The 13,062-nt window shown below is 55.0% G+C and overlaps 1 protein-coding gene across 2 annotated transcripts in view; it reads left to right on the top strand.

The window, feature by feature from the left end:
* The window catches only part of PITPNM3 (PITPNM family member 3), a 91,238-nt gene that overhangs the window by 57,450 nt on the left and 20,726 nt on the right, over positions 1 to 13,062 (top strand). For both annotated transcript variants that reach the window (XM_067714007.1, XM_067714006.1), the window contains exons 5-9: positions 6,315 to 6,391; positions 6,742 to 6,977; positions 9,869 to 10,058; positions 10,461 to 10,583; positions 11,039 to 11,223. In XM_067714007.1, coding sequence (XP_067570108.1) covers positions 6,315 to 6,391; positions 6,742 to 6,977; positions 9,869 to 10,058; positions 10,461 to 10,583; positions 11,039 to 11,223 — 811 coding nt within the window. The remainder of the gene's footprint in view (positions 1 to 6,314; positions 6,392 to 6,741; positions 6,978 to 9,868; positions 10,059 to 10,460; positions 10,584 to 11,038; positions 11,224 to 13,062) is intronic.

The following is a 13,062-nucleotide window of genomic DNA, read 5'->3' as shown; positions in this document are numbered from 1 at the left end:
CTTCCTTCCATAAGCATGTCATCTCCTTTGTGCATTTCCTCATTTGCTGTCAGCTCCCAGAGCGCAGGGCGTTTCACTTTGTTTTGTCTGTAGTGTTTGCATTTAGTTGAGTCAGGGGTAGTAGCCTGGGGAAATGTTCTTATCGTAAACACGACACAAGCTTGTAGTGCATTCAATGGATGTATTCATAAATAGTTGTAAACTAAAAGAAATAGGAGTTTGCTAGAGAAAAATTGGAAAATAGAGAAAAGCAGAAGGTTAAAAAAAATCACCCATTGTTCCACCATCCAGAGAAACCACCTGTAAACATTTTGGTGTGCTTTTCTTCCAATATCAGGCCTCCAACCCACCCTCCACCCACTCCACCTAGATTGCTGTTTTTGCATAAAGCCAGGGGCTGGGGCACCGTGGAGGAGGGTGGCCTGGAGTCTGGCTGGTGAACAAAGTTGGTGGCTTTTTAATTGTCCTCTGGAGCCCTCAGTGGCTGCCTAGGTCAAGAGTGGGGGGGAGTAAGGAAGCGGGGCTCTGGGCCCTCCAACCTTTTTCAGTCAGAGCCGTTCACTTTCACCTGTTCTGCAAATTGGGTTTCTAAGGAAAATTTCACTGGGCAAAAGATTTCACTGTTTTAAAAAAGTTTTAAAACCATCCAGCGCGGGCCCATTCTTTCCCTTGCTTCACACTGTCCCGTCCGCATCGTGACCCCATTCATGAACCTGCACTCCTTGAGCCGCTATGAGAGCTGCGGGTTCCAACCTGGTTTGTCTTTCTGCCAGTGTCCCCTCCTCCCCAGATGCCCTAAGCCCTTGGCGCTACCTTGGGCTCCCAGCCCAGTGACCCTACCCAACAAGCAATGAGGTGGGGTTGGCCAGAGATGTCCAAGTGAGCCTATCAGGGCTCTGGGGGACCATTGCTTCCTTTTCTAAGGGTCCCCAAACACTTGTTTGTTAATTTGCAACAGGTCTTGCCTGGAAATTGACATGAAGCTCTCTAGATAGAATCAACCGCTTTGAAAATCCAGGTGACATTTGCCACCTGCCATTTCTTGGTTCCTCTTCCTTCCTCTGGCATCCCTCAAAGCAACTCACCCGTCATGCCTGCAGGTCCCGTTAGGGTCTAAGAGTCTAATTCTGCTGCGCATGGAGGCTTGAGCTCACACAGCATGCTTGGACTCATGGAATCTCCAACTGCCTGACTCCTAAGAGGGAATGAGGTCTGACCCCTCATTTTGCGGTCGTGGGGAGGGTGCCCGAGGTCACCCTCTGACTAGGGTACTCATTTCCCATCGCAGGATTCTGTCCATGCCTGTCTCCCGTGTGTGTGTCCTTCTCCATGCGGGTCTATCTGCGGGATTGGGGCCGTGATCTGAGCCTCCTGCTTGCGGCTGAATGAAGCTGTAGATCTTCCCAGACATTTCTAGGTATACGCCTTGCATCTCACATCAGAGCAAGATAGCCAAGCCATTGGGCTTATGCACACACACACGTGTGTGTGTGTTTGCCCGTGCATGTGCTTCCGTGTGCTCTAAAGGATTAGATACTTTTGCAGATACGTCTCAGGACGTGCCATGTGGCCTCAAGCTGGGCACAGCTCTGCTCAGTTGACCCCAGGAGTGACTAAGAGAGGTGGGGCGACTGCCAGGGCTGGTAGAATGGAGGGTAAAATTGAGGGGTCAGCTTTAGCCCGGGGGCACCCCCAGCACCCACTCCTTGTGGGTCCCAGTGGCGGGTGGCAAGGGAGATGGAGTCTTCGGGCGAACTGGGTGATGCTTTGCTTAGGGTGCCGAGTGCGAGGGTGCCGACCTTGGCTTTTGTCTTGAGAGGAGTGTAGCACATCAATAATTAGAAGGGATGACCATGATTTGTGCCTTTCCAAGGATGTGATTAAGCAAGAATAGCCTCCATTCTTCAGGCGGCAGGAGGCGTCACGGTGAGCTGGCGGGGGGGCGCTGGTCCTGGTGCTAGGGCTGGCAGGGGTGCTGGGAGCAGGTGTTGCAGTAGCTGGCCTGCCTCAGAGCTTGTCACAAAAACATTGTCACAAAAACAGTTGTGGGCTCACCCCGCCCCAGATCTGGGCATGGCAGGGACCCAGCCTGAATAGCGCCATGCAAACAGAAATGAACAGGAAGTGGGAAGAAACAGGCAGCCTGATAATGAGGTCCTGGGGCCCCTGGAATGTGGCTCCCCACCACCCAGGAAGCCCCGCCAGCAGCTCTTGTCACCAGAGGCTCTGGGGAAGCCTCTAGGGGCAGAGTGATAAGGCCCCAGCCAGGATGCTCTAGAATTCCTAGAGGTTCCCTGATACCACTTTCCCTGGGGACTTTCAAGAAATGTGCCTCCTGGTGGATGACGCTCCCCTGATCCCAATTTCTCCTGGGGGTTTGACAGCATAGAGATGTCTCATAGGTCATGTGTACCCTGGGATCTTCAGTTGCAGTAAGTTTTCACAAAAATGTCATGCTAGGTCCTGACCACTGGCACCCTGTGAGATAACCGTCTCTGCCTGAGTAGATCTGAGAAAGCTTTCCAGAGGTGGTGACAATTGAGCAGGTTTGTAGGTTAGGTAGGAGTTTGCTGGTCTGCAGAGGGAGGAAGGGCTTCCCAGGCAGAGGGCTCAGCATGAGCAAAGGCATGGAAGAGTGAAAGAGTTGTGTCTTGTGGGTGAGTCAGAGCCAGTGGCCTCAGTCATTGTGGTGGGAATGTCTGGTTCTTAGAAGAGCAGAACCCTTGTGGGCAAGGTACTGGCAGGTGGGTTCTAGGCTGCCTTTCTGTTGGTCTACAGAGACCTCTTCTAAGACTGAAGATGGGGAAACCCTGGTCCTATTAGTCAGCTCTGAAGGGGCCAGAATCCAGATCTGGCAGGCGAGGTCTCCCCACCTCCATCTTCCAGAGCAAAGCATTTCTGGCTTTTGTGCATTAAAAGGAAGCAAGTCTCCATCTTCAAACAGCATGGGAGGCCAGACTCTTCCCCTTGGCTAGGGAAGGGGTGAGGGATGCTGAGGACAACCCTGCTGGTCTCCCATCTCCACTGAGCCAGGAACTGCCTCGGCATCATTTGTGGCCGGGACGCAGCACAGATTTGATGCCCAGGGCATCACATGGGCCCCAAGGGAGCTGGCCGCAGGAAGGTCAGGGATGCGGGTGCTCTCAGTCTGTGTAATCAGTGAGGGTGCAGGATGCAGTCCCCACATACTGGAGGACATGGTACCCAGGAGATGGCAGGACCCTCATGTCTTCCCTGCAACTTAATTTATAGCCTTGCTATGGTAATTTGTGGCAATCACAGCATTTAATTCTGTAATCACACTGCAAGCAGACATCCAGCCCAGTGAGGCTGGGGAGGCTGCCAGGGCTTAGGGAGGGACTTGGGGGCAGGGCAGGAGTGTGGAGGCGGTGATGTCCCCATCAGCCTCCAGCCCCATTGTGTCAGCTGTGGCCCTGGCCCTGTGCTCCCCGATGCACCCTGGATAATAGTAATAATAATAATAAACTACTAACCCTTATATAGCACTTACCATGTTCTAGGCCCTGTCCTAAGCGCTTTGTATATATGGGCTCGTTTATCCTCATCACCACTCTGTGAGGTAGCTCCTGTTATTATGCCCATATTCCAGATGAGGAAACTGAGACACAGGGCACACAGCTGGTAAGAGCCTAGATTTGTACTCAGGCATTCTGGCTCCAAAGTCCATGGTCCCAACTAGGTTTCTCCTGGCCCCAGAAGTGAGGGGTCTCCCAGGCTGCCTGCCCATATCCTCAGCTCTGCCCAGCTCCTGGTTCCCCCTGGTCCAGCTGCCCCAGGGCTGCACACATGAGGCTGCACACACCACGAAGTACGGTTGCTTCATCCTGGGGAAGCGACACTCAGCTTCCCTCCTGGACACTCTCGGGGTTTCCTACTAGCAAACTTTCACGTGCGGTGGGAAGAAGTCTCGGGGGCTTTAGTCTTCAGGATGTCACATCCATTTGTGCTCCTGTTTTTTCTCCTGCAGAATGGGGATTGTCGTGTCTACCTCACTGGAAAGCTGTGGCGATCAGGGGGATGGGAGGGGAGCCACTTCGTCAAGCATCGTCTTCTGCTGAGTGTGGGGCAGCTCACGCAGTCTTTAATTAGTTGTGCGGTTTGGGGCAAGTGACCTTGGTTGTTCGAGCCTCAGTTTTCTCATCTGTAAAATGGGGCTAATAATAAGAGGACCACAGCTCAGAGGATAACTGTGGGGACTAGATGAGATGGTACCTGTAAAGCGCATTGTGCCTGGGACGTAATAAGTGCTCAACAAAACTGAGCCATTTACTGGTGTCTTTTAGCATAATCCTGTCCTGAAGGCAGGGCCCAGACCTCTTCTAGCCAAGCCCAGGGCAAGGTCTACAGGATGTTCCAATTAAGGCAGAAGAGTCTGAGCCACTGAAGGAGTCTCAGCAAGTGCAGGGCAGAGTCCGGCCTCAAAACAAGTTTTTTCTCGTCCTCCTCCAAGCCAAACCTCTCCATCATTTGGGAAACGATTTCCTGTCTGTGTGGGCAGCAGCTCCGAGCTCATAAAGCAGTTACCCTTAGACCAGGGTTGTGTCTGTGAGGACAGAATATTTCAGAAATGCACTTGCTGACTGAGAAAAGCTTCTCACTTGGAATTCTTTGCACGCTCCCTCCCCTGGGGCCAGTAGTGGCTGAGATGTTGACTTAGAAACATGTTGGCCAGGGCTCTCGCCCACGCCTACTGCAGGGTTGCCTGTAAAGCCCCTGGGAAGGCCCCTCCCCAGATGTGACTCCTAGTGGGTGCTGCAGGCTCCTGGCGGGGGTGGGGCAGAGTGGGAAGGAGAAAGGGCCATCCTGTCTAGAACCGGATGCTTTAGAGATGAACCGCTTGAAGGCAAACAAGTGGCTGGTTCACAGTCTAGCTTTGTGGTTCAGCCACACAGAGAAAATAGTATCCTTCTCATGGGGAGAAAGGAGAGGTGGTGAGGATTCCTCAGTGTGGCCGGCATCACCGGGTGGGCCATGAGGGGGCCGTTGGATGTCCTGGAGGCGCCTCTCCACCGGAGAGTCCAGTGCCGTGACATTCAGAAATGCGGGTGTTAGATCAGATAAACTGTTCTGTAAGGAGACAGATAGTCCATAGTTTCGGCTTTGCCAGCTGTAAGAACTCTGTGACAATTACTTAACTCTGCTGCTGTGGCACAAAAGCAGCCATAGACAATACATAAATGAAAAAGTTGGTTGTGTCCCAATAAAACTTTATTTACAAAAACAGACGGCGGGCCAGATTTGGTCCACAGCTGTAGTTTACATGTTAGAGGAATGAGAGCTCAGCCAGGGCTGGAATCCGAGGAGCGCTTCCTGGAGGAGGACATGGCAGCCGACAGAAGCAAGAAAAGCATTCCTGGCAGTGGCTGGCTTCACCCCAAATCTTGTGTGTGATGGTGAGTGTGCTCCTGGATGCTGGCCTTGCCTCTCAGAGGATCCACCTTCCCTGGACCGGCCTCCCATGATTTAAGGCCTTGCTGTCACTCCGAGCGCTTGCTTCAAACAGACCTTTAAAAAATACTTTACCCAGCTCCTCTAGTTGTTTTCAGAGGGATGCTTGGCCCAAGTTTCCCTCCATAACTGGTAGTCACCAGATGGCATTTGTCCTGTTGCTCTCGCATTACTGGTGAGGAAGAGAAGGATAGTTCCTTTCTGGGACACCCCTCCTGGCCTCAGGGACAGACAGCATCCATGATGGCCTCACACTGCCGGCCTCCCTTTCTTTTTCTTCCTTTTTTTTTTTTTTTTAATAGATTTATTTATTTTTGGCTGTGTTGGGTCTTCGTTGCTGTGCACGGGCTTTCTCTAGTTGCGGCGAGCAGGGGCTACTCTTTGTTGCGGTGCGCGGGCTTCTCATTGCGGTGGCTTCTCTCGTTGCGGAGCACGGGCTCTAGGCGCGCGGGCTTCAGTAGTTGCGGCGCACGGGCTTCAGTAGATGTGGCTCGCGGGCTCTAGAGCGCAGGCTCAGTAGTTGTGGCGCACGGGCTTAGTTGCTCCGTGACATGTGGGATCTTCCCGGACCAGGGCTCGAACCCGTGTTCCCTGCACTGGCAGGCAGATTCTTGACCACTGTGCCACCAGGGAAGTCCCCGGCCTCCCTATCTTTAGGAGGAGAAAGGTTTCAGAAGGTTGTGTATCTGTCGGTGGCAGGGGCTGGGCAGCATGACCCTCCCGAGCTGGGGACGCTGTCATTCTAGCTCACCTGGGAGCCCAGGCCTCATGCCAGCTGGGCCCAGAGAACATCCAGTCACCGTGAGGGAGGCCTGGAGATGCTGAGTCCGCTGTCCACCCCACAGGAGAACTGTACCGGGTTTCCTTGAGAAGGCGGAGGTTCCCAGCCCAGGGAAGCATCGAGATCCACGAAGACAACGAGGTGGGTTTCTGAGGGTGTCCGGGCCACCTCTGTGGTCAGGATGTCAGGAAGAGCTCCGAGCTGGTAGGCCACCCAGTTTTCACTCAGCTCTTCATTTGACTTGCTGTGTGATGTCGTGCCGGTCCCCGTCCTTCTCTGGGCTTCTGGGTCCCGCATGAACAAAAAGAGTCTCTTGGGACTCTTCCCACCCTGACACGGAGGGGCTTGCCCTCCTGGCAGCCTGTGCCCCTCACTCTGAATGCACAGGAGGTGCCGTCAGAGTCCCCCTGTGTGTGTGTGAGCCTCTGTGTGCCCCTGCTCCCCCCTCCCCATTGCCTGTCTCTCTCTATCCTGACCGATGTCCCTCTTAGGAAGGCTGCCCGCAGCGCTCCTGCAAGACGCACGTCCTCCTGCTGGTGCTGCACGGGGGGAGCATCCTGGACACGGGCTCGGGGGACCCGTCCTGCAAGGTGGCCGACATCCACACCTTCAGCTCCGTGCTGGAGAAGGTCACGCGCGCCCACTTCCCCGCAGCCCTGGGCCACATCCTCATCAAGTTCGTCCCCTGTCCCGCCATCTGCTCTGAGGCTTTCTCACTCGTCTCCAAGTGAGTCCCTTTCTGCTTGTCTGGACTGGCTGGGGTTGGTGGGGGGCCGAAGCAGAGGGGCCGCCCCTGCCACGTGGGTACGTGGTGGGCAGGTAGGTGCCTGCCTAGGCCTCTCTGGGGTGTCAGGTCCCGACCAACCACGAACATCACCAGTGGGAAGTGGTCAGCTGGAGTCCAAAGTGATTAACACTTGCGCACCGAACCCTCCTCTGCCCGGGGCTGGGTGGCGCTCAGACCCACTTCCTGTGCTCAACAGGCCCTGGTCTCGTTGGCCCAGACAAGGAAGCTGAGGCATTGAGAGGTTAAGCAATGTCCCCAGGGTTACTACGCAGCCCATGGACCCAGGAGTCAAACCCAGGCAGCCCCACTCACGAGCGACACAATTAAGAGCCAGTAGAGATGTGTGCTATGATGGAGGGGGCACGGGGCACTGCAGACACTCAGAGAGAGGGCCAGGGAGGCTTCCTGGAGGAGGTGACTTTTGGGTGTGCTTTGAGAGTAGCGTAACCTGTGAAGGGTCCGGGCTCTCCCGGCTCTCCGGTCAGCCTGGATTTGAGTTCCAGCTGTGTAACCTGGGGGAAGTTGTGTAACCTGGGGGAAGTTGTTTAACCTCTCCCTGTGTGTTTCCTTATCTGTAAAATGGGGATGATCATGGTATTAACCACCTCCTAGAGTTTTTGTGAGGATTCTCTGGGCTAGTGCGTGTGAAGCACGTGGCAGGGCGCGGGCATTAGCTGAGACTCACATCGCCATCCTGGTAGGGGAGAAGGCACTGTCCTTGTTGGTGGACAGTGGGCCGGGGCAGGAGAAGAGAACCCTGCTGGCTGGGAATAAGGCTGTGTGATTGCACGGCTTAGTTCTTCACGAACCTGCCCTGGAACCAGTGCGGGACAGATTGTGAAACTGGGGGCCCTCAGAACCTGGGGGACTTTGGGAGATCCTGACCACTTCTCCAGGACCTGGGGGCTCCCTCAGGTGCTCCCCAGATGCCTGCCCTGTTGAACCAGCTGAAGGTGGTGCCTGGAGCCAGCTGGGAGCCCTGGCTGCTCAGCAGTGATATAGGCAAACAAGAGCCTGAGCACCTGTGTGGCAGACGGCTGGCTCTCGAGCCTGGAGCGGGGGTGAAAGGGAGGCCAGTGGCACCTCGGCCTCGCCCCTCACCCCCTTTCATAGCTCCTGCAGAGGAGCCCCCATCCATGTGGGGGTTGGGGAGGGTGGAGAGGGATCCCCAGTCTGGTGCCAGCTCCCCAGGGGGGTGGAGTGCGTGCTCTGGGTCCGGTGTGGCTCTAAGGAGAGGGGCTCAGCGTCCAGCTGCTTCGGGGGGAACACGGGGAGGTCTCACTTCTCCCCTCTGAGAGAGAAAGGAAAGTCTCCTCTGCCTTCTAGATTTATCCGTGTTCCCAGGACACGGGCTGGGCAGATCCCAACCAGAGTTGGAAGGAAGGAGATTCGGTCAGGAGGGAGAGTAGTGCCCCAACCCGATTAATGGCCCAGATCCGGGGTGTGGTTTTTGTTAAACCGCTAGGCGGTCGGGCCCCCCCTGGGTCGGCTGAGTCTGGAGGGCAGGAGCCCTACAATCTACTTCCTGACTTCCTCCAGGCTCTTGCTCTGCAGCGGGTTTGGGAGGCAGAGCTGAAAGAAGGCTCTGTCCATCACTGCCAATAGTCGGAGTTAATTGTGTTCCTTTATCATCAATCTCAGGACTCCCCACCCCTACCCCCTCTCCCCCAGGACATCTGACCTCCAGAGCTGGGTCACCCAGCCCGGGCCTGATCTCCAGGAAGACGAATGGCCCAGCATCCGCTGGAGGGGACAGCGGGAGGGAGCCTAGCTCTCCCCCAGGCAGCTCCTTCCCCGGGCCATCGATCACCACTAATCACTGCTGGGAAGGAGGTCTTTCTCAGCTAATTAAAATCTCTCCGGCTGCAATTGAGGGCTGTTTCCTCTAATTTGTGTTTCTTTTGGAGATGAGGAATGGCTGTTAGGCCCGCCTGGCACACCATGAGGTCTCTGCCTCCTGTCCAGGGTGCCCTGAGCCCTGTCACCTTCCCCAGTTTCTGTCAGGTCCCTGTTGGGCCCTGGGTCGACCTGAGCTTGGACTATGGGGGAAGGGCAGGCTCTGGGGAGGGGACGTACAGTCCCTCCCTCTGTTTTCCCTCCCGGCCAGCTGGGTCCGATGCCCCAGGGGACAGAGGTAGGACGGGTGGGGTGCAGGCAGGCACAGGCAGCTGGGAGCTCGTCCCTGTTGGGGCTGAGCTGCCCAGAGAGAGGGAGGCAGGAAGTGAGGGGCCCACGCAGCGGCTGAGGATCAATCCACTGGTTGGGGGGGTGCTGTAGGATAGGCTCTCTCAGTCCTTTCTGGGGTCACAGACCTTTCTACAAAGCCCTTGATGGCTCTGATCCTCTCCCCAGAAAGATGGACACGATATCATGCGTGCAGCTGCGTGCCCACCTCCAAGCTGTGGCGGATGTGTGATACCCATGCCTGGCACGCCCTCTCACCTCCCTTCTAGCTTCCCTAAAGCCTTTCTTGAGGCCTAGTTCAAACCTCACCTCCTCCGGGAAGTCTGCCATGATGACATGTCCCCACCCTGATCCAGACCAGAGGCTTCCTCCATAACTGGGGTGTCCTTTGAGGCCATACAGAAAAGGGCAGAGAGCACTGCTGTCATAAGAGGCACAGGGCCCACATCATGGCTGGCACGGGATGGACATACAGGGGATTCAGCAGAGGCTTGCCCCTCCCTCCACCCCCACCCCATTGCCTGCGCTTTGTCTCGTCCGGCTCCTGCCTGTGTCCTCCTGAAGAGTCCCCGAGCCGAACGCCCAATTCCTGGCCAGCATGTGCTCTCTTTTGCCCGGCTGGGCTTACCTTGGCCCCCTGTCTGCAGCCTGAATCCCTACAGCCACGATGAGGGCTGTCTCAGCAACAGCCAGGACCACATCCCTCTGGCCGCCCTGCCCCTGTTGGCCATCTCCTCCCCGCAGTACCAGGATGCAGTTGCCACCGTCATCGAGCGAGCCAACCAGGTGTACATGGAGTTCCTCAAATCCCCCGATGGGATTGGCTTCAGTGGGCAGGTAGGACAGCCTGCCCTCACCTCCCTGTCCTGGTCCCTGCCTGGAGAGAGGCTGGGGTCTTCCAGAAGGATCTAGACCAGGGTGCCCTGGAGCCCTCGCTTCTGAGATCCAAAGAGGCTTTTGAGACCTTTGGGTTTATCCTCATTTTACAGATAGAAAAACTGAGGCCAACATCTGAGTTCTGATTTTCAGCCCATGCTGATCTGTGGCCCAAGTCTGACCCCTGACTATAGCCTGCTTTCTGTCCTCAAGCTGACCCTCCCATCCCCCTGTTGGGACCCTCAGTGCCTCCCTGGGACAGGCTCCTTGTTCGCCCGCGGACAGGCGACCCACGCTCTGGCTGGGTGTGGAGCGGGGGCGTGGCAGTGGGCAGGCCTGCAGTCCCGGCTCTGCCTTCTCCAGGTGTGTCTCATCGGGGACTGTGTGGGGGGCCTCCTGGCCTTCGATGCCATCTGCTACAGCGCGGGGCCCTCAGGTGACAGCCCTGGCAGCGGCAGCCGGAAGGGGAGTGTCAGCAGCTCGCAGGTGCGGGCCAGGTAGTGGGAATGGGGGAGGGTCTGTCCTTGGGAGCCCCAGCCCCGGCCCCAGGGGAACAGGGCCTCTCCTGGGGGAGCAGTGTTAGCTTTTCGTGTTTGTGCTGTGACATCCACGTTACAAGGTATCGTATCACAGTCCTGCAAGAGTAGTGGGAGATTATTATTACAGGTGAAGAAACTGAAGCCCAGAGAGGGCTCATGCTGGGTTTGGTCCCTAGACAGCTGTCCAAAGTCCTGCTGGGTTGCCGAACCCTTTGGACTTGGGGGACAGCCCTGTGCCTAAAATCCCACCGTTAACTGTGCTGTGACTCCCATGCCCCTTTTGGAAGAAGGACTGCCTCTCACACCGTAGGAGGAAGGGGTTCACTTATGCTGGGGGAGGAGGCGGGGCCCCAGAGTCTCCGGTGACTGAAGTGTCCTCCTGTCCTCTGCTCGGCCCCAAAGGACACCCCAGTTGTGGTGGAGGAGGAATGCGGCCTGGCCAGCAGCAAGAGGCTCAGCAAGAGCAGCATCGATGTCTCCAGCGCGTTGGAGGATGAAGAGCCCAAGAGGCCACTGCCCCGGAAGCAGAGCGACTCCTCCACCTATGACTGCGAGGCCATCACCCAGCATCACGCCTTCCTATCGAGGTAACCGCTCCCTGTGCCTGCTGCCTTCCAGCAAAGCGTCCAGGGGGACAGAACCTCGGCCCAGGGCCATCTGGGAGGCCTGTGACTCCCAGGCCCTTGCATCGGGGTAGGGGGGAAGGGACGAGCACTGAAATGCTGGTACAAGGCCATTCCCCACGGACCCTGCGCCAAGACCCGGGACTCTGCACGCTGCGTCCGCCCCACTCCCCAGCTTGCAGAGAGCTGGGGGCAATCGATCTCACCAAGAGAGTAGACGCTGCCCTGCAGCCTACTTCACTGATGGTCTCAAGAATCTGGTGAAAGAACAGACGTAGGTGTGTTTTGTATTTCTTAGTATTGTGTTCTTGGTATTTCTCAGATGGGGCAGCAGAGGCCAAGGAGGTTAGGAACTTTCCAGGGACCACACAGCCAGTTACTGGAGAGTTGGGGTCAGCATTTTGGTCTCCCAGTGCCCAGCACCCAATGCACTCTCATTCGAAGGCCAGCCGGGTCCCTCCATGGAAGTGCCCACCCTTTAACTTTCTAGAAGAGGCATGTTAACAGACACTGGCTAAATGAATTATCTGTACATTTATTCAGGATTCAAATGGGTATTGAACATAGATCCACATGGGAAGGAACGCCTCTTTTCTTCTTCCCTTTCTCCTCGCTTCTCTCCTCCCATCCCCCCTCCTTCTTTTCCACCCGAATGATAAGTTGCAGGAGGTCATCACAACATTTGGAAAATGGATCCTCGCACCATTGCTGACCTTGGAGTGTTTCCTCGCAGTATATTTTTTACTTGCTTTGCCTACAGTTTTACTTTAAAAAAACCCTCTTATATTGTGTTCTTTTCCCCATATAATTAAAAAGTCTTGGTAAATATTCTTAAAAATATTTTTTTGAGTGAATGGATGACATCTTACCAGTAACTAGACACTTTGGCTTTTTCCAGTCCTTTGCAATTATAAACAGCACTCCAGAAACATCTTTGTGCATAAATATATATATATATATATATATATATATATATATATATAGGGGTTATTTCATTCAGATGGATTCTTGGAGGAAGAATTATTAGGTCAAAGGCTCTGCATATTCAAATCATATTTAAAGCCCCTCTGAAAGATTATTCTTTAGAAAAGCAGCTACATTTCAAGTCAGGTTGCAAGGTAAAACCATACCATTTCTGGTTCATCCTTGAAAAATCCTTTAAGAAAGCCCCAAATTTGGAGAGTGACGTGAAGTTGGAGGCTCTCGAGAGCTGGTCCAACACAGCCAGCTCTTCCTTCTGGTGTAGGGACAGATGGCTGTTTCTCTGGCAGTTAAGTAGTTGGTGTGTGTTTAGGGACCACGTTGTACATGAAATACGAATCGTTAAACACCAGGGTGGTCATCCTCACTGCAAGATGCTCACACTGCGAGAGGCGGGGGGTGTGTGGGGATTCAGATCCAACTGCCCAGACCCTCACCCACAGGGGATGGGGGACTGGCACACATTATTTCGATGGTTATTTCTAAGATTCCCTTTCTCCTCCAACTTGAGTATTTTAGTAGAATTTGCATTCCGTTAATGGATTCATAGATCATGCGATCCTGCTGGACTTTCTTAAACCCCGACCAGTACCTAAATGCAGCTGGAAGGTCAGGGAGGTCCCCAGTTTTCTGCCCATTCTCAGCAGCCCACTCTGGGTCTGGGACTAAACATCCACTTGAAGTCTTTGGGGCAACGGGCACCTGGGAGGGGAACGGCTGGAATTCTGGGTGTCTCGTGTTTTTCTCTTTAAGCTCAGCTTCCTTTGTGGGCTAGAGGGGAGGGAAGACCAAGCTGTTTGCATCTGTGTCTGCGAGTTGCCT

This window comes from Pseudorca crassidens, chromosome 19, assembly GCF_039906515.1.
Source record: "Pseudorca crassidens isolate mPseCra1 chromosome 19, mPseCra1.hap1, whole genome shotgun sequence".
Classification (NCBI taxonomy): Eukaryota; Metazoa; Chordata; class Mammalia; order Artiodactyla; family Delphinidae; genus Pseudorca; species Pseudorca crassidens.
The sequence above is the reverse complement of the archived record's forward strand: the minus strand, read 5'-3'. Positions and strand labels throughout refer to the sequence as shown.